The sequence below is a fragment of the Strix uralensis genome, chromosome 1 (genome assembly GCF_047716275.1).
Source record: "Strix uralensis isolate ZFMK-TIS-50842 chromosome 1, bStrUra1, whole genome shotgun sequence".
Taxonomy (NCBI): Eukaryota; Metazoa; Chordata; class Aves; order Strigiformes; family Strigidae; genus Strix; species Strix uralensis.
The window spans coordinates 12095368-12116506 of record NC_133972.1 but is presented as its reverse complement, the minus strand read 5'-3'; the positions used below and the strand labels follow the sequence as shown (position 1 = coordinate 12116506).

The 21139-nt window shown below is 49.3% G+C and overlaps 1 protein-coding gene across 6 annotated transcripts in view; it reads right to left on the bottom strand.

Moving 5' to 3' along the window:
* CDK13 (cyclin dependent kinase 13) overlaps positions 1 to 6141 on the bottom strand; it is a 49769-nt gene extending 43628 nt beyond the window's left edge. For 5 of the 6 annotated variants that reach the window (XM_074888268.1, XM_074888440.1, XM_074888522.1 and 2 more), the window contains exon 1: positions 4223 to 6141. In XM_074888268.1, coding sequence (XP_074744369.1) covers positions 4223 to 5439 — 1217 coding nt within the window. In that variant the 5' untranslated portion in view covers positions 5440 to 6141. The remainder of the gene's footprint in view (positions 1 to 4222) is intronic. The other variant, XM_074888351.1, reaches the window with a different exon arrangement.
* Between the last annotated feature and the right edge of the window lie 14998 nt (positions 6142 to 21139).

Sequence of the window (21139 nt, the reverse complement as noted above, 5' to 3'; positions counted from 1 at the left end):
ATATAGCATAGGAATACTGAAAAATCCTGAACATGAGTTTTATTTGTTTCTTAAATCTGCTTTACAACCCTGTATTTTCAGATGAGAACTCTGCCTACAGAGAAACCAACCAGCAAAAAGTCAACTCAAATGCCATGTTCTAAACACATTAAAAGTCAAATCTTTCAAATTATGTCCCTTCCCACAATAAGGAGAGAAGCAGCGCAATGAGGAAAAGGAAAGGCACATCAACATGGCGGGCTGGGCAAAAGGCAAAGTCCACTGCCAAGTATCAAACCAAATCTTAATAAATGGAGAATATGTACTAGAGTGAGAGCCTCAATACGCACTGGGAAAATTAGTTATTCCAAACAGTGAAAACCTACAGTTTCACTACATTTTAAATTCTGCAAAATACTGTTTTACTAAACAAGATTAGAGAGCTTTATGTAAAAAAATCTATTTTCGCCAAACAAGGGGAAAAAATGTCTGAAAATCTCTCCTACTCCTTTAAGTCCAAACGTAGCAGAATTACTGGATTCAAAGATATTTTTGCATCTGTATATGAAACCATGTCTTCCCCATGAAGAAGGCATTTACTAACTGAATATGTATTTTACCATTTTCCCCTCTGCTTGTTTTGGTTTTGCACATAAATGATCCATATTTTGCAAAGCCTCACTACTACAGACTAGCTACAGCTAGAGAATGAGATGGGTCTATAGTGCCAGTAAGAAATCTTCTATTTTTCCTATAAGCAACATCCACGCACACAGTAGTACTATGGTAGTAGTGCCCCACCCACTTACTTTTATCTAGGCAGATGGGTAGGTGTATCCAAATTTGGAAAAATGTGATTACTCATCTATATAGCTAACTGAATTAAATGTGTGATCACATAGCATATGACCTGACTGAAGTTATGAAAAATAGTTTTTCCCTTCCTACAATTTCATCCTAAACTAGTTTCCAAAGAGAGACGCTGTCTGCTTATTTTGTCAACCATAGGGTTTTCTCCCCCCCCCCCCCCCCCCCCTTTTTCTTGAGGATTTTTTTAAAAATCCATTCAGCTTATCAGTAAATAATACCTCATACTTTTGGTGTTACGAAATAATTTCCATTTTGAAAAAGTGCATGTGCTACTTTAGAACAGCTGTGCTACTATCCACAAGAAAATATAGTAATAAAATTCACCAGCAGCAAGTAAAGACGTTTTGTCCAACAAATGGAAACAGCTCAAACAATCAGTTTGCCCAAAACACAGACGTTTACTGCTATTATAATGGAAAACGCAATTAGTCTACCATTCAAATACAATTTTCCAAGTGTGGAAAGCTTATCTAATGTCTTTGCTTCTTTTCAGAACCTGCCTCCAGGCAACATCACCGAAAGACAGCAGTCAGAGTTACTACTGCAATTCAAAACTCTTCAGCAACTGCGCTGCTGCTTGAGAACACCAGGGATTCAACTGAGCAAAGCTGATTTCACTTGTTTCTCTTCAACTGTTTACTAGAAGTTTCTCCCTAAGCAGCTCAAAGTCCTAGATGAAAAAATCAGCACTCTAAGACACATGAGCTTTCCAAGCGTGCTAGAACCACTTTGTTCTCATTTTCTACATACCAAATTAACTAGACAATTTTATGTAACATCACAGAAGACACATGTATGAGATCTAGAATGAAAAGAGCAAAAAGACTTGCAGCCTGGAATGCTCAGTCACATATGAAGTTCTTACTGTCTTGACACCATTACAGCTGGATACAAGCCCAGAATTAAGTCTTTAAATCATTCAGATGAAGAAGACAGGTGCTGCAAGAAGCTGTTGCCTTCATGAAACCATAATATTCTATCAAGTCTAAGGCCACTATACTATTATCTAAACAGCACAGCAAAAATTTTCAGCGTTTTGGGCACAGTACCACAGACTCAAGCAAAAGAGTGATTATGGCACAGTTTTCAATGGCTAAAACAATCGTATAAATACCTTCCATCTTTGTTTCCCCACCGCAACACACATAATGCACAATGGCTGTATGGAAGCAAAGAAACTCCAACTTCCATTTCTCCACACCAGGCAAACATTAGGAACAACTGACCTTACCTTCACACTTTTGGTTTCTTTCGTTTTCTGTGAAAATGACATTTTTACAATGAATGCTGCATTAGGACAGACCAACCTTGCTTTCTACATACCAGCAACCTCCTCTTTCCACTCGGCCATTCCAATCCCCTCTCCAGTAAACCTGACAATCTGCATTTGTTAGCAATGTAATTTATCTGTAGGCAGTTAAAGATGGAATGCAAATTACAGTTTAGCTGGAGGAAGGCAGGCATGAAGTCACAAAGCTAACTCCTAGGAACAGACCTGCAGCTCAAATGGAAGATTTACACACTTACTACGGAAACAATACAAAAATCAGGAGATTTTAACTCTCGTGCTTCAAATCACAGGCCCGCTACCAACAGAAGAAAGAAACACAACACTCCTACAAAACTTTGTTCTGTAACTGTCTCCCATACAACATCTCCTGTACTTTCTACTACAGCCCTATCAGTCAGCGCATGACAGGATCCTAAACTAACTCGACCGTCAATCTAATACAGCTATTTGTAAGTGCAAACCTAGCGTACATATTTTTGTTCGTCATTATCAGCTTTCTTATTCGAGGATATAAGCACCTGCAGAAATCATCTGATTTCTAGAGTGTTTAAGTCAAACTCTGCACATAATATTCCTGCTGTTCTATTATTCAAATAATCTCCAAAGAGTATCCTTAACCACTTGTAACAGGCTCTCGCGGACGACGACGACGTGCTGGTTTTCAGAGCACTCACAGTGTTTTCTGCTTGAAAGACCCTATTGTTTACAAAATTATTCCACACAACCATACCTTAAAACAATCGCTGTTTTTTTGCCAAAGGCACCTTTGTTCTATCCCTCTGAGCAAAGTAGGACACAGCTTTGTTACTTTGCTCTTTAACCAGCATTCGATGCACACCCAGGACAGCAGACTCTACCAACAGCCCGCAGGAATGGCTTCAGCATCCTCACTGGACACACTGTGGGACAGCCCAAACGGTACCCCACGCGAAGTGCTCATCAGAAACACCAGAGAACGGTCCTCAGAAAATCCACCAGGTAATGCCTTGCGCCCCAAATTCCTGCCAGTGGTATGGCAAATCACCTGACATTTCAAATTGAAGTCCAGATGTGAATTTAAGTAAGCCTATAAACAATGAGGCAACAGCAAGATTCCAATATGGGAAATAAAAACCTTCAGTTATAAATACATACTAAGCAAATCCTTTAAATTCCCAGTGGTTTTGCCACAAGTTCGAGTATTTTGAAGAGCTTTAGTTCCGCAACATGGTTTGTATCTGATTAGAGAGGTACAGCCCATATTTCATCTCCATATAAAATTCAAAGAGTCACAGCAACGCTGACCATTACATTCAGAGTTCCCGCTAGCAGTAAGAAAATGATTTGCAAGCACACATGAAATACACAGACGTAGGTAACCTTGCTGGGAAAAGAGCTTACGTACGTTTTCATAGGTCGTGTAAAGCACGAAAGACAATTTAACAAAGCTCGACGTTGGCTCCTTTCCCTAGCAAAATGGAAAGCCTAAGTCTTTCTACAGACCTCTAAAAAGAACAAGAAACGCTTGTAACACGAATTGCTTGTCAGGTTGTTTGCTCTTTAGATTAGCAGGAATTAAACCGAACACAAATATATTTAGCACGCATCCTTTTGTATAGGGAACGGGATACACAGAAATGGACCCGAGAATCTCTGCCCTTTGTAAGCAAAGATTTCGAAATTAAAACTGGTCCTTCAGCAAACCTGTCCTCTGAGAAGCATCTTCACTCAATCCCTCTCACCTGAAAATGTTCTCATGCCCTTTAATACTTAAAAAGCCTTTTTCCAGCTAGGTGGTCTCCCACGGAGAGAAACTAGCTGCACGAGTGTTACAGACATCCGCGTCTCCCCGAGACAGGACAGGAAGATCTTTGTACGTGTCCCGCTCCCCTTCCCCCCAGCCCAGCTTTCTGGCAGCCAGAGGGAGGGGTTTTGTTGCTAGATGCAGCCTCTCTGGCCAGCCCCTCCAGCCCAGCCCCAGCCACGACTCCCCTCCTCCACACACCGAGCCCCCCGTCGCCCGGTCCCGGCCCTCCCTCCGCCCCCCCCCGCCCGGTCCCGGCCCTCCCTCCGCCCCCCCCCCCCCCCCGGGCCCAGACTCACCGGATAACGGGGCTGTAGGGGCTCCGCGACCGGCGCCAACTGCTGTAGGGGCTGGGCGACACATCCCCGCCGCGCTCATAGGAGCTGTGCCGGCTGTAGCTGGGGGAGCGGCGGCGGCTGTAGGGGCTGAGGGGCGAGCGGCCGCCCACCGGGCTGAGCGACTTGCGGCTCCGCTGGCTCTGCGAGGAGCGGTGCAGCGGGGGGCTGTCGTCCCGGCCGGGGCTGGGGGACGAGCGCTGCCGCCGGTAGGCCTTGGGCTCGGGCTTGTCGTCTCGGTAGGCCTTCGGCGGGTCCTTGTAAGCCGACGGCGGCTCCTTGGCCGCTTTAGTCCGGCTCCGGTGCGCTTTGCTCTCCCGCTCTTTCCTGCCGCTGCCGGGCGAGGCGAGGGAGCCCTTCCTGCGGCCGTCGCTGCCGCCGCCGCCGCCGCTCTTAAGTCCCTCCCGGTCCTGGCCCCCGGTGTGATTGTGGCGGCTGCGGGACTTGGAGGAGGACGAGGAGGCCTCGGGTCCCCCGCGGCCCGCCGCCGCCCCCTCCTGCTGCGCCTTCTCCTCCCCCCGCCGGCGGTGCTCCCGGTGCCGCTCCTTGGAGCGGCCGCTGCTGCCGCGGTGCTCCCGGCGGGACCGGCCGCTCCGCTCCGCCTCGCCCCTCTGGCGCTGGGTCCCGCCGCCGCCGCCTGAGGAGGAGGCCGGGCTCCCCCCGCCGCTGCCCGCACCGCCGCCGGCCGCGCCGCTGCCGCCCACCAGCCCCTCGGACTGGGAGCTCACGTCGTCGTACTCCTCCACCAGCGTGCTCAGCCCCCCGCTACCGCGCCGCTTCTCCGCCTCCTGGGTCCCGCCGCCGCCGCCGCCGCCCCCGCGGCCCCGCCGCCGCTTGTGCCGGGAGCCCGAGCGCCGCTTGCCCCGCGGCCGCTTCCGCTCCCCCCCGTCCCCGCAGCAGGAGGAGGCGCCGGTGGCCGCCAGGAAGAGCAGGGACTGCGGCGGCAGCGGCGGCTGCAGGAGCGGGGGCTGCAGGAGGGGCGGCTGCAGGAGCGGGAAGAGCAGCGGGTGAGGGGCCGGCGGCGGGGGGGGAGGCTGCGGCTGGGCCGCGAAGCGCTTCCGTCTCCGGTGATGCAGCCGCTTCTTGTCGGCCGCCGCCTCCACCGCCGAGCTGCCGCCGCCGCTCCCCCAGCCCCGGCTTCCCCCGCTCCCGCCGGCCGCCGCGTCCGAGGTGCTCGGCATCGAGCTCACTCACGGCCGAGGACGAGAACGCGGCCTAGGGAATCCGCCGCCGCCCTCAGGGCGCTGCCGGCGCCATGGAGACCCGGCGCCGCGCAGACACACGGGGACACCCGCCGGCCGGCACCGGGGCCTCGCTCGCTCGCTCGCTTCCCCGGCCGGCTGCCGGGGCCCGGCCCGCCTCGCAGCCCGCCCGGCCGCGCCGCCTCACGTGGGGCCGCGCCGCCACATACGGGGCCGGGCCGGGGCCGGGGTCGGGGCCGCCGCCGGCGTTGGGGGCGGGCGCTGGGGCCGGCGCGGCGGGAGCCTCCCGCGGGCCCGGCGCGGCCTCCCGTAACGCGGAAGTGTCTCCTGGCGGCGGCCTCCTCACTCCATCCCGGGCCGCGGCTGCCTCGTCCGGCGCCGGGCGGCGCTGCGCAGGGAGGGGGGGGGGGGGGTGCGGCCGCCGGGCGCGGGCTGCAGGGCCGCCGCCTCCTCCCTCACCCGCTCCCCGGCCGGGCGGCGGGGTCAGGCCGTGGCCGGGCCGCCTCCGGGCGGGGTTGTCCGGGGCGGCGCGCGGCCCTGCGCTGGCCCCCAGCCCCGCTTACCCTGCCCGGTGGCTCCCAGCTGCCCGGTCCCGAGTCGCCGGCAGCGCTGGCGCGGCCTCCGCGCGGCGCGCGGGTGACACACGCATACACACGCACCGGGGACACGGCCCGGCGGCGCGCGGCGCATGCGCGGAGCCGGCGGCGGAGCGGGGGGGGGCGCCGCGCCCCGCCAATCGCGCGCGGCACCGCCGCCCTCGCCCGCATGCCCGGGGCCGGCACAGACACCCCGTTCTCGCGAGAACTCGCCGCTCTCCCCCTCCCCGCCCCGCCCGGGCGCCTCTCGCGAGATCTCGCCGCTCGCCAGACCCGCGCCGCGCTCGCCCGCGGGCGGAGGGAGGGGGCGGCGCTTCCGGGCGTGGGGTCAGCGATCGCTTCCGGCTCCGGGGGGTGGCGCGGGCAGCGGGGGCCTGATCCGGGGCTGCCCCTCCCCCCACCTCCCCCCCCCCCCCCCATCCCATCCCGGGGCTTCTCGCTCTCGGAGCCGGAGCGGCGGGACGGCCCGGGCAGCAGGCGGCCTTCCCCGCTGAGGGACCGGGGGTCTCGGGGTGCTCCTCTCCGGGGTACCGGGGAGGGCGGCCTGAGGGCACCCCCCCCCGCCGCAGTGCTGATGGCGCCGCCGGAGGAGCTCCGTTTAACATTGCTGCCCCTCGAGCCATCTCTGTGTGTATCTACACATATCCGTGTCGCTCATATATATATATATATATACACAGAATAACAGAATCGTTTAGGTTGGAAAAGACCTTTAAGATAATCGAGTCCAACTGTTAATCGAACACTGCCAAGTCCACCACTAAACCACGTCCCTGATTGCCATCTTAGTGTACTCTGAATAGGGAAACAGGGTAAGAACAAAATAGTCTCAAAAAAATCTGTGTATTAGAACCCTGTGTGTAAAAAGTTACATTTTGACCAAAGAGGAAAAAAAAACATTTACAGAAATATCTTCCTCCAGTTCCTTAACTACTTTTTAAACAAAGAAGCTTCTATAGCCACATAGTTTTTGCTTTTTACTCTTTTTTTTTCCCATGCTTGCATTTCTAATTGAGATGGAAAATGATGCACATAATCTGAAAATTTACGTCAGTCACCAAGCCAACACCCCTCCCAGGGAGAGGAGAAGTCTTCTCTTACCATGTGCCGCCCCACATCACGGTGTCAGGCATTGCAAACGTGACATTAGCTGCTGACAAGAAGATTATTCTTTCCCTTCGATCCAAATACATGAGAGAAGAGGATGAATTACAGATTTGCAGGATGTTTACCACATTACAGTAGGTTATGTGTTTGGCTCCAGCTAGGAAAAAAACCCTTGTAAGGGTCAATGATGGATTGCATTTGATTTAATTTTCAGAGCCCAGCTCTAATCACACACAGACGTAAATTTTTCACCACTCCGTGACCAAGACTCACACTGATGTTCCTGATACATCTGATGACACCACAAAGTTCTCTGAACGACTGAGAAAAGTAAAGCTGATATTTATGTCACCAACATACATACACTCAACCCAAAAGACACTTCCCTGCGGCCCCGCTCCTGCCCCGTTCAGGTCACACGCGTGAGCAGCGTCGTGGGAGGCTCGTCCGGCCTCACCACGCAAAGCCTGTCGATGTTTTCCTAGTGGCTTTCTGTTCAAAATGCTGTAGCAGAATGTAAATGGCACACAGAAACTACAAGAGAGTGACAAAACAAGCTCAAGCTTTCCACCTTCCCCCAGTTTGCAGTGTCACCGTCCTAAGAGCTCGCTGAGGTCGAAATCAGCATTAAAAGCATGAAGGCCTAGAAAGCGCCAAGAATGGGCACTCTGGAAAACCTGTGAGGAAAATGCTGTGGTGGACAGAACATTGAGTGTGCAGGGGGATTGATTCCTTATATGAAAAAGGGAGAACAACTGTAGTTTTAAACAGTTTTACAAAACAAGGCATTCAGAGAGTTTTCTGTATATTTCTACGCTGAAAGATGTAACACAGGTCACCTGCAAAGATAAAATTCAGCAGAGGAGAACTGTTGAAATGTCCTTTAAAGTGAATTATATTAGAAATGTTTTGTTTCAGCTACAAATGTATAGAAAGGCTTCCACCGCACCTGCTGAGAAGTAGCTCTGAACTCTCCACTAGCTAGCTAAAGCATAAATTCACGTCCAATTAGTGATTTTCATAGGAAGGATGTAATTTAATAAGTTTTAATTCTGTTTGGGAGCAAGTCTGTTTTCTCAAGCGTAACATCGAGCAAATATCCAACTCGTGCCCGCCCTGCCTTACGTGATACCACACGGTGATAACAGGGCGGGCACGTCCCTCAAGGCCTCGGGTGAAGTCTGGGGCCAAAGCAGAACTGCAGCAAGCAGAAGCACACACTGTCTTGAGATCTGCAGGGTGAGAAGTGATGGATGAAGACATTTCAAAGAAAGAGCCGAACTATTCACCTGGTGGCTTGTGTAAGCACAGCGGCACCCCTAAAATGTCGTTTATAAATTTCTCCCTGAAGTGAAATTGATGGAAAATGTAATATTTATGATATTCTAATAAAGTAAGGCAACTCGGGCAATACACTTCTAATTTTCAGTCAAGCCAATTCATGTATAGGCCATCAGCTCACCAGAATTTACAGCACGGTTAAGTGAGATGAGAGAAGAATTATACATGTCATTTTCAGGCCTCTCTCTCAAATATTTGGAGTCTCAAAAGGAAGTGAAAAAACCCACGAACTCACAGGTGAAGGACAAAATTAATTTTTCTCTTAGATAAAGGCAGTGAGTTAAACGCAAGGTGTAGTGATGCATGCAAGAAGATGTAAATGCAGAAGACTGCAAAGAAAGGTTTCCTTCCTGCTAACAAACTGCTCGGTCATTGCTACTGTTCATAGAATCACAGAATCACCTAGGTTGGAAAGGACCCTGAAGATCATCTAGTCCAACCATTAACCTAGCACTGACAGATCCCAACTACACCATATCCCTAAGTGCTATGTCAACCCAACTCCTGAACACCTCCAGGGATGGGGACTCCACCACCTCCCTGGGCAGCCCATTTCAACGCCTAACGACCCCTTCTGTAAAGAAATACTTCCTAATATCTAGTCTAAACCTTCCCTGGCGCAACTTGAGGCCATTACCTCTTGTCCTATCTCTTATTACTTGGTTAAAGAGACTCATCCCCAGCTCTCTGCACCCTCCTTTCAGGGAGTTGTAGAGGGCGATGAGGTCTCCCCTCAGCCTCCTCTTCTCCAGACTAAACCCCCCCAGTTCCCTCAGCCGCTCCTCATACGACCTGTGCTCTAGACCCTGCACCAGCTTCGTTGCCCTTCTCTGGACACGCTCGAGCCATTCAATGTCCTTTTTGTAGTGAGGGGCCCAAAACTGAACACAGTAATCGAGGTGCAGCCTCACCAGTGCCGAGTACAGGGGTAAGATCCCTTCCCTGTCCCTGCTGGCCACGCTAGTGCTGATACATGTTCATGATCAGCAGAGTTGCTAAAGACACATTAAAAGGTGGATGTGGGTTGGAATATGTTGTTTTCTCAGCTATTCAGAGCAGTAATAAGAAGAAACCTAATAAAATACTTGTGAGATAACAAGTTTGCTAAAGTTGCTTTAAGCCCAGTTTTTTTGTAGCGTTTGTTCTCTGAGAGTCTGCTTCGGTGGGAACTGCCCTAGCACACAAAGATGTCTCTAGGCCACAAACAGAGGACTGGGGTCGACTCAATGAGCTCCTCTCTGATGGAGCTCTCACCACAGATCTCCTCTCCTATTCCACAGGGGAAAGAAAAAAATGCCTTTACTCAGTCTGAGCAACTGTTTCAAGGGATTGCAGGAATACAGGACTGTGGAGGGGAAAAGATCACTGCAGTTCCTCCGTCCAAGGTTATGAGCAGAGTGGGTGAATGTTAAATCCTGTGCTAGCTGCTGACAAAGCACGTGATAAACCACTCTTTTTTTTTTTCCCCACAGAAACCAGTGCACTACTGTCACGCAACCCTGCTGTAAGTCTAAGTGAATTTCAGTGCTGGTGCATGGTATTACTAAAGCAATTCAGAGTAAGTATATCATCAGTCTGACTGCTGTTAACAGCAAGAGGCGTAAGGCAGATTTTGGATTACCATCTCTACATCATTTGTTCTACTTTAAAAGTTGATATAATGCAGAGAAGCTCATGTGAGCAGCTCTCCCCTCTGTGCTGCTTTGTTCCACAGAGCAATAACAGTAATTTCTTCACAAAATTAAGAATTTGCGTAAGTGCAGATCCAGTAAAACTAAACAGTATCCTACACATAGTATAATAAAGAGCTTTTTGCTTTAGCAAGATCACGGGAGTTACACACCTTCTTCATTTACAGTATTCATTCGAAGTGGCCCGATCAGTCTAGGGGAAGTGATGCCCTTCACCCTTCCTGGTTTACCCACTGTACTAACTACTATTAGTCCCCAGTTACCAAAGCAAATCCAGGGAATACATCATAAACATCACTTAAACTGTTTCCAGAAGTGAGTGTTGAACTAAAGGCTGATTTCTATACAGTGAAAACTTATTTCTAGATGAGCAATGTTCTTCTCCAGCCTGACAGTGGAACCAGAACAGGATAAAATCAGTTTCCCCAACCAATCAGTATTGGCTGAAACACCCAGGATATTCCGCAGTAATAAAGCGATTCCTTCCTGAAATAGCCCACAGACTAGGAGAGATGCTGGAGAGTTAAATCAATCCTTAGGATTTATCCTCAGGAACAGCCTTAATGTGAATCTTATTTTGTTTCCTCTTTCTAAACCCTGCGAAGCAGAGCGGTGCCCTGACCTCACCCAGCCTCAGGGCAGGGCTCTATGGCACTTTGCCGGCCTCACGGTGGTTCTTCGACTGCTTGGCATCAGCTCTGAGAGCGGCGGATGGCTGCGCAAGGCATCAGGGGTTCGGTCAGACCTATTATGTCTCCTATAATAATGAATGCGTGCTAAATTTTTCTAATGTTTAATATTACTCAGGAGAGTTTGGCAAGGTAAACGATTGTTCACGTGTTATTTTGACTTGCTTTAGTCAAAATAGTCACTGGAGAAAAAATGCACAATGCAGTTGAGCAGTGATGGCTGGGCAAACTTGAAAGGGGCTCCAGAAGCCTACGGCCAGATGATTTTTCCTGGTTTTATTTTATGTAGATCCTGATTATTAACTTGTGGGTGTCACTACACTTGCTAAGCTAACACCTGTGAGGAAATCACTCCTATTAAAAGGCATGCATAACTCTGAGCAGTAAAGCAATTTCATGGCTTCCTGAAGAATAAATAATTTTTTGCTGTCATACACTACTGAAACTAATTTCAATTTAGGGTATTTCAGGTTTCCTTCCAAACTTCTTGACTTCTGATTTCAGACACTTAATGAAGTCTCGAGATCACTCTTCCCTTTTTCTGCCCTCTCTACCTTTCACTTTTTCATTATTTTATTGAATTTCATGACTGGAGCCGCCACTCTGCTGCCTATACTTCAACTCAGCTTCTTGAGCTGGTTTTGTTTCATTAGCTATATCTGCTATACCATCTTGAACGTCATCCTAAGTACTTTAAAAGCAGAATTCGTTGTCTTTCATTAGGGATTTAATAGTCTTCTGGCCACAATATATCTTAACTGTTGTTAGCTATACATATGTACTAGTTACGTTTCTATGTAAAACATGACTCAAAAATAAACAAAACTGAAAAAAACCACCTCTTTTCCACTGTTGTATTTTAACTCCTTGAATCCCTCCCAAGGTTTCCTTTTTCTAAACCTAAACAAAGGTATTCCTCCTGTCCAGGTCCTGTACATCATTCACTTCCAGCCTCCTTTTACAAGTGTGTTATTTTACTCCACCCTTCATCTCTCTGTTCCAAATCACTGTCATCAAAGCATTCATTACATACTTGTGTAGTTATGCACATACACACATGCACTTTCCTTCAGGTTTTGTCTTAAGATTCACACTGTGTGGAGCACAACCGCATTAGTTTTTTTTCCTTCTTCAATGACGTCCTGTAGGACAGTGAAGGAAAGAGCCTGGTATGCTGGCCCACTTGCCATTTCAGAAGAGAAGGTCACTGTCCAAGAAGGATTACTCTGACCTAGAAGACGATACATTTATACTTTGTCATACTGTGTTTTTTTATATATGTTTATATCATGAAAATTCTGCGAATCTTAGGGGTCAGTAGCAGCACACCTCATATCTTCCACACTGTGTTACATGCCCTACTTCTCAGACTTCTTCTGTGGCTATTATGGAATAGCTTATCTTTCCATAGTGGCCTGAAGGCTGTCCTCAGCTTTGCTCATATCCTTTGCTTCTCTTTGTGTACGTGAATATTCAGCAACTATGAAGAAGTTCTCCAGCCTGTGTTGCAGCACACACAGAAGCACACTCAGCAAAACACCATCAGGCTTCTGGCACATTAAAAAAACAAACACAAAACCCAGAAAGCCAACAGCCCTACCTCGTAGAGGCAGTTCTAGAGACCATGGATAATTACACAGGACAGATCTGGACAATTCAACACAGGCTGCAATTTCCAATTTACTCCCAAGCATTCACTAGCTTTTCTGGAGCAAGAATTTATTATTTGAAAGAGGTGAGGGATTAGCGGTAGAGCGCTGGCGGTTTTGCATGTGGAGTGAGCCTCATGACTTGTCAAAGAAGCTTCTTATCTAGAAGGTAAGCTGTTAATGACAGCAAGTTTACTCTGCCTGGAAAGTGGCTACAGCAGGTTGTAGAAGGATTTGCCAGCAGCAGTCATGTCAGTGTTGGCAGCTCTCAGCCAACAGGTGATGGTGGCATAGGATTTGACAGTGAAAACCTATAAAAATCCATGGGTTCCTGACATAACAAAGCAAACCTAAAATACATTCCTTTCAGAGCATGAAATCCTTCAGAAGCATTGAAGTGCCAATTGTTAGCTTCCAGAAGAGCCAGAAAATTTAAGACGCTTTACTATTTATTTCCACAAGGCTTATTGGGGAAGAGTAAATAGGAGGGAAAGGAGCACCAGATTAGGTTAGAAGATACATTTTGGCAGTGGCAGCTGTGGTGGTGTGGGAACCAGTACTCTGAAGAGGTCAGCTCTTGGTTGTTCCACAACAAGCTGAAACCTTATGCCACGGGAATGGTGTTTGCAGTTATCTCTTATCTTGCCAGGTATTATCACATGATCAGCATGTGAAAACAGTGGTAAACACTGGAGCAAAACACACCTGGAAACGTGCAGCCAAAATACCATCGGCTACAAAAGTATTTGGATGCCAGCTCTAGAAAATGAGCCCTTCGAAAAGGGCTTCCCTAGCAGCCATCCCATGGAGGGAACTTGGGCTAAGAGGCAATCTTAAAATTTTTTTAAAACCTCAACTCGTATTCGTTTTTTTACTCAAATACTTTGCTGGAACTGCAAAAGTGCATTGAGGTTCTCAAGAGTCTGTTCTGAGCGGTTGTCCACCACCTTTAATGCAATACAATTGATACAAGTAGATGCTGAGCTGGTTGCACACTAAGGAGGCTGTGTAACACGCTTCACGGGAAATGTTACCACTTTCTTTTTGTTGTACTTTCTTCCTTCCTTTTTTAAAGTTTCTGTGTCCTGTCTGTATCACCATGATGCGTAAAGACCTTAGCAACATCCTTCTGGTATAGGACAAACTGTCAATCCATCAAGATAAAGAGAGATGGAAAGAGTTTTCAGTAGTTTGAGGATCTTTATTTTTCAGTAGAATTCCCCAGGGCTTGTTTGTTGACCTGGTAAGGATTTTTCCTTAGGGGTGGGGGGTTTTTTTGTTTGTTTTTTTGAGGAGGTGACGGTGGGGAAAGGTGTCTATTTCTTTTTCTCCTGAGCAGCAATATTTATCTAGCGCTCTTTGAAATTTTGTTTCCAGTCTTCCAGTATCAATCTGCTTTTTCTCTTACAAAACCAGTATCATTTCCCCAAACACACAGAGAGCTAGAAATTAAAATTTCTGTGCTGTCTCTAATACCTGGCCTGAATTTAATTATCTCATTATCATAGGGGGCTTGGGTTTTTTTGGTTAAGCATGAAAGTCTTAGAAGACATCTTATTTTTACTCTCCAAAGTACTGTCTACATTCACATGTCTTCTAGTCATTTTATAAAAATAGTCTGAAGTCTACATATACTGTCTTTTGTTTAGTTTGGCGGGGTTTTTTTGTTACTACCTCTGCCATTTCTTGACTGAAGTTGTATTTGTATCTCGCCCTAAGATTGTCTAGCAACTGAAGTCCAATAATTCATATTTTCCAAGGCACTGTGGAAAAGCTGGCTAGATTAAATATGTCAGTGTTTGTTCTTCCCAACCAGAAGAATGTTTCTGTGAACTAGGAACTCAGCTGCTGGAAAAAACAGAGAAGAATAAAGACCTGTGTACCAGCTGATCAGGAGACAAGTGGATTTACCAGTGAAATGGCAAATGCAACCCATACACTAGAAAAGAGTTGAAAGAGATTAATGCTGTCTTTAAGGCACTGTTAAATCATTGAGTCTGCCTCTGTTCTGGTCATTCTTATTTAGAACAAGATGAATTAACGACAGGAGCAGAAGAGGCTATGAAGGTCATCAGTGATACCAAAATATTAATTTCAGGGGAGACTGTCACAGCAGGGCTAGTCTAGCATAACAAAGACAAAGAGGAAATCACACTGTTTTGTAAATTTAGCTTGAGGGTAGGAAAGGAGATAAACACCGAGAAAGAAGAACTATTTGCACTAAGAAACAGAGTTAGTGCAGGCAGCTGTAAACAAACTGTCAATAAACACAGGCTGGAAATGTATGGTTTTTATTCATGAGAAGAATGGGAGTTTGGAGTCATCTGCTAGTAGAAGGAACCAAACTGAAATCCAGCAAGGGATGGAGTTTGACCAATATATGAAAGGGATTTAACTGTTTATGAAACTGATATAGTTGCCTGTGATAGTAGGAGCCTGAATTTAGTGAAAAATAAGAACCTTTTTCATTATATGCCTTCATAGCTAATTAATTACTGCTAGGGTTTGCATTTTTATAATAGTCTACTGTACAAAACTTCCTGGGGGTTGTGTTCAGATCTTCTGCTTGAGCAAAAAAATGGGGTAGGAGCCTGAAGTAGGCTACTTGAGAGAGGAAAAATTCACTACTCTGGAATGGTCATCATTAACCAGTATGACTCACCTTCACCCTTTTGCAGATAGAAGAAAAATGCTTGTAGTCCGCAACTGTCAGCAAATTTTCTGTGTTTGAATATCAGGAGAAAAAGAAGCAAGATTTCCCAAGGATTTTCCTATGGAATATGCATGTCTCTCTTAACATCTCTTCTGCTTTAAATGGTCCTTTCAAAACAAACAAAAAGAAATTATTTTCCATGCCTTTAGTATTCCATTTGTTTTCTTTGGGCTTCATTGCTAACTAGCACCAAACCTAGCAGAGCTTTCTGGATTTTCAGCCCGTGAAATGTCCTTTCTGAGACAGGCTCGTTGCCTGCTGATGGGAGACACTTGCACAGTCGCCACTCACCCCAGCTCCTTTGGGAAAGCAATCTACTAATTCTTGCCAAAGCTGTCAGGCTAGGATTGAAGTGGTTGATACTAACTTTGTCCATTGCTGAAGCAGCCTTAGCAGTGGATGAAAAGGTATGTGCTGCCCTCCACAAAGTCACAGAGTTCTTTTTAAATCTTTAACTTCCCAGTTCACAAATATTCAGAACAATCACCCCGTTTCTTAATCCAGGATGCATTTCCTCTGCTGACTGAGCCCTGCTCAGGTGTACCAAGATCTTGACTCACTCAAGCGTGCTGGAACCAGCTGAGGGAGCAGCAAACAGCTTGCAGGTTCATGCGAAAGCCTGCTTTGGATTTGACACCAAACACCTGGTCCCCGCAATAGGAAGGGCAGGGACTGGTTTGAAACCACGATGGCTCCCTATAGAAATGCTTTGGCAAACCGTTTTGCAGAAAAGTTTCCCTAGAGGTCAGCATAGCAAAGAACATGAAACCAGAGATTCGGTTTGCACGAGTACTTCTGCTGCAAGAAACCTGTCATCCTCCAAGTGCCCTCACAGGCATTGCCTGCGAGCTGCTGCTCTTGGGACAGCTCCTAATTCTAAAACTAAACCAAAACCCTTCATGATGTTCCTCGCTCAAACTTAGGGTTGAAAGATAAGGTTTTTACCAACTTGATACTGCCTGGGAGGGTGATACGATGATCATACAGCTAAGGTAGAGAATTCTGCCTCAGAAGTTATAGGGCTTAACTCTTCAGAGGTGCCAAACGTTTGCAGCAGCCGTCCTGTATGATGTGCAACAGGCTGTCTCACTGCTTTATCTGAGTTTTTCCAATAGTAAATGTGACAGCCTACTTTTTCACATGAGCATAAGCCATTTTTTTAAAACTCCCTTCCCTTCCCTTCCCTTCCCTTCCCTTCCCTTCCCTTCCCTTCCCTTCCCTTCCCTTCCCTTCCCTTCCCTTCCCTTCCCTTCCCTTCCCTTCCCTTCCCTTCCCTTCCCTTCCCTTCCCTTCCCTTCCCTTCCCTTCCCTTCCCTTCCCTTCCCTTCCCTTCCCTTCCCTTCCCTTCCCTTCCCTTCCCTTCCCTTCCCTTCCCTTCCCCAAAGATTGAAAGTGGAAACAAGATATTTCATTTTATTATTATTTTTCTGAACCTATTTCAGAGCCAGTGCTCACAAGCATTAACACAATGCACATGTGTACCCAGGAGCAGGCTGATGCGTTCTTCAGTTTAGCTTGAAAAAACATCCCTTGCAGTCTGGCAAAGGGAGGTCAGAGCTGCAGAAAGCAGCAGCAGGAATACAGGCCAAGCCGTCCCTGTGTCCTCAAGAGTGAGAACGTGAAGAATGAGGATCAGGACTGACCACACACAAAAGAGGAAGAGGAGGTGTGCAGTACCATGGGGTATTTTCCAAAGTATGACGAGTTGATGACAAACACACTTTTTGCCTTCCAAAACTTGCTCCACTGTAAGAAGAGGTGTGCGGTACCATGGTGTATTTTCCAAAGCACGACACGTATCGGTGACAAGGATACATTTTGCCTTCCCAAACTTGCTCCACCGCTGTGCTTCCTGGCCAGTGATGCAGGAGAAGCGCTCTCGTGCCTGCCCGGCGCTTGTGTTGCAGGCAGGGAGAGCTGGAAAGGGGCAGCTCCGGATGGGGCAGCAAGCCTGGAGCCCTTCCAAGCACAGGCTGCTGGGCACGAGCAAGAACCCCCGGGGAAATGGAGCCAAGGAAGAGCAGAGTCGCTCCCGCTACAAGCTTGCGAGGGGCAAGAGAGCCAGGGAGAGCCAGGGCACGAGGGGGGCCTTGGAGGGGCAAGAGCCGCAGGCAAGAAGCGAGCGAAAGGGCTCAGAGCAGCCCTGGCAAGGGGCTGTGCTCAGTGCTACAGAGGACAAGCAGCAACCCCCGGGGGGCACCCTTGGGGCCCACCCTGGGAGTCTAGAAAGCTTCCTCCCCCCGGACGCGGGGCACGAGGGCCACCTTCGTGGAGCAGGAGCAGCAGGCACCTGGCCAGCATGGCCCAAAGGAGCCCTGGCCAGGGGCCATGCTCAGTGCTGCAGAGGAAGGCAAAAACCCCCCGGGGACACTCGCTATAGCCCACCGTGGGGGAAAAAAAGCCTTCCTCCCCCCAGCTGCAGGGCACGAGAGGCCATCTTCGTGGTGCACGAGCAGCAGGCAGTGACCCAGCCAAAAGGGACCGGAGCAGCCCTGGCAAGTGGTCATGATCAGTGCTGCAGAGGAAGGCAAAAAACCCCCGGGGACCAGTGCCAATGTGCCCCGGGGGAAAATTCCTTCCTGACCCCATCAATGGCGATCGGCTATTCCCTGAGCAGGTGAGCAAGACCTGCCTCCTTGTCCCACAGGCTGGTCACGCCTCCCAGGAGATGCCCAAGCCCTGTTCTCCCTCACCCTGGAGCCATCTCAGGGGCTTCTGAGAGTGGCCAAAGGCCCCTGGCCTGATTGACCTTGGGGGCAAGAATCCTTCCCACGCCTGGCAGAGCACCAGTGGGTGCTCCAAAGCACTGGGATCCCTGGGAACATCCCTGCATCCCATTTCTTACGGCTGCTGCCCCTGGCTCCGCAGGGGATGAGGACGGCGAGCTCTGCAGTGCTCCTCAAGAAGGCATTCCCTTGGGCTGGCCACGGCTACCCAGATGAAAAGGCCTGAGAGCCTCGGGCACCTCCAGGGGTTGGTGGTTCTTCTCATCTCCTGAGGGGTTTGTGTCTGTTCCCTGAAGGCTGAAGCAGGATTTCCTTCCATCCATCCATCCGATGGGCTTTGAACGTGGCCCTGCCGGGAGCTGGCCTTGCAGCGGAGAACCTCCAGGCGCCTCCTCCAGCCGCTGGTCTTCCTCCCTCAGCCCCCTCCCAGTAATCCCACCCTCCCCTCAAGGATCTCCTCTCGGATGTCTTCAGGCTGCCCCCGGGGCAGCTCTGGCAATGGGACACTGGCGGGTGCCCCCTTTTATACTGCCCCGGGGCACTGTGACTGCTGCGTTGCCGGGGGTGGCACTGTGGCATGGGGGTGGCACTGTGACATGGGGGTGACTGACAGGGCCCCCCCATGTGCAGCCCCGCCCACCCCCCCTCCGCCCAGCACCCTACGGAGGAAGCCTTTGGGGTGCTGGCCCCGAGGCAGTCGCTGTGCCCAGGAGGCCCAGGGGCTGTCCCTGCCCTTGGTGGCCATGCTCTGGGCCCAGCTGCTGGGTGTCCCTGATGCATCCTCTGCCACTTGGCTCCAAGGACAAACCCAGGGCTGTTACTGTTCTCTCAGGCCATGGCAGAAACCAGCCCTGCAGCCCAGAGACCTCCCCTATTTGCCGTCCCCTTTCTGCACCAGAGCTGACAGCCATGAGGCCCTGCAGCGAGGAGGAGCAGGGACTTGACCTGGCTGGACACAAACCCTTTTGCTGGGGTGTAAGGGGGTTGATTTCAGCAGCCACAGCCTGGAGGAAAGCCAGAGTGTGACCAGAGCCACAGGATGGGGTGGACAGTGCCAACAGACCACCATGGAATTAAGACAGGCTTTGAAAACCAAGTGATTTGATGTTACAGTGGTGTGGTGGAAAGGTTGAGCATTTTCAGACCCAGAGCATTTGGATCCATGCCCAAAGCATAGCCAGGTAAATGATGACTCTTCCAAACCGAGAAAATAGCCCATTGCTGCTATTGTCATCACTTCCCCTTGTCCCAGTGAAACCAAGCTGCATGGCTGTTCTGTCAAACACACCTATTGGCCATGTTTATGTGGGATACAAAACGTGCTTCAGCCATGGGGTAAAACTTTCAGAGCTCATTTGTGACTTAAACCTTTCTGAGAGTTATTTAGAAGAGTTCAGTTCAGTTGGTCTTAAAATGTACTGGCTACTCATTTGTTTTCAAGCATAACTCAAAGCACAGGTTTTAGCTAATAAATCCCATGTAGTTTGAAATCCTTGCTACTTAAAGACTGCCTTTTCCCTCAAAGCCCTCTGGACAGGGTGCCCTCCTGGCAAGGGAATTCATCTCTAGCCTCTCGCTGACTGCTGATCCATCAGATCCACGTTTGGACACATGTGAGGGCCTGTCTCATCACATTGAGCTTGCATCAAAATGTTGAGATTCTGGAACTGAGTGGACATAGTCTGGCAGCTTTCTGCACTCAATGCACCAGTTTTACAACGTAATTACCAAGTGTGTGCTAGAACATTGGTTTTCATAGTTTCTTTTATTAATTTAAAAAAAAAGGAAGTTCCTTCGTACCTGAATGACATCATCAGATGTTCTCAGATAGTTTCAGATGGGCATATAAAAAGCAAGATCTTCAGTCCTTCTTGGCAGCTATCTTAGAGGTGCGTAGGGCCTTTTAAAGAGAGGCACTTGCCTTTTACTGTTGGATGGCCCCCTGCCCAGCCACCTCCTTACCCACATCAGCATTACCAGGAACAACTTTCCTTTTCACTAAGCACCTGCAGAATTCATTTCAAAACTCATCAGCAACCATTACTCACACTCCTGGAGAGTAAAGCATATCCCCACAGACAGCAGGGCCACGAACTGCATCGCACTGACCCACCAGTGTTTCATCTCCTGGAGCTTTTTCAGCATCTGGGCTGATTTGGTACTTTCTCCCTTGAAATTTCCGAAATGGAAGCTCAGTTAATGCCAGCTGTGGATATTTTCTTCCCTAGGAGGCAGACATCCCTTTGAAAGTGACCGGACTGACACCACCACCTTCATGTTCAGACCCCACCCACACATCCCGTCCATTGCCCAGCTGGCCAGTGGAGGGCTGGATCTGCTGGTCGCTGCGTGGAGCTGGACTCCAGCAGGCTACGGATGGGTGAAAGCCCCCTTAACACATCTCTCGGGCTCCACCCTTCATGCTTTGATGTCATCAGATGTGGGAAATAGTGAAGTTCATGGTCAGGTCTTTTGAATTTAGATTGCAGAAAACCATCATTCCAGAAGGGTAGGTGTCCTTGTCCATGGCTTGATGTCTGAGTGGGGAGCAGTGACGAGTACTGTTCCTCAGGGGTCACCGTTGGGACCGACGCTGTTTAACATCTTTGTTGGCAACATGGACAGTGGGATCCCTCAAGGCACCCTCAGCAGGTTCACCAACGACACCGAGCTGTGTGGTGCGGTCGACACGCTGGAGGGAAGGGATGTGCCATCCAGAGGGACCTGGACAGGCTGGAAAAGTGAGGCCATGGGCCCGTACAAATCTCATGAAGTTCTGCAAGGCCAAGTACAAGGTCCTGCCCATGGGTCAGGGCAATCCCAAGCACAAATACAGGCTGGGTGAGGGGTGGTTTGAGAGCAGCCCTGCAGAGAAGGACTTGGGGGTATTAGTGGATGGAAAACTGACTGTGAGCCAGTGATGTGAGCTCGCAGCCCAGAAAGCCAACCGTGTCCTGGGCTGCATCAAGAGAAGTGTGGCCAGAAGGTCGAGGGAGGGGATTCTCCCCCTCTACTCTGCTCTTGCGAGACCCCCTGCAGTGCTGTGTCCAGCTCTGGGGGTACCAACATCAGAAGGACATGAATTTGCTCGAGTGGGTCCAGAGAAGGCCACAAACATGATCAGGGGCTGGAGCACCCCACTGTGAGGACAGGCTGAGGGAGTTGGC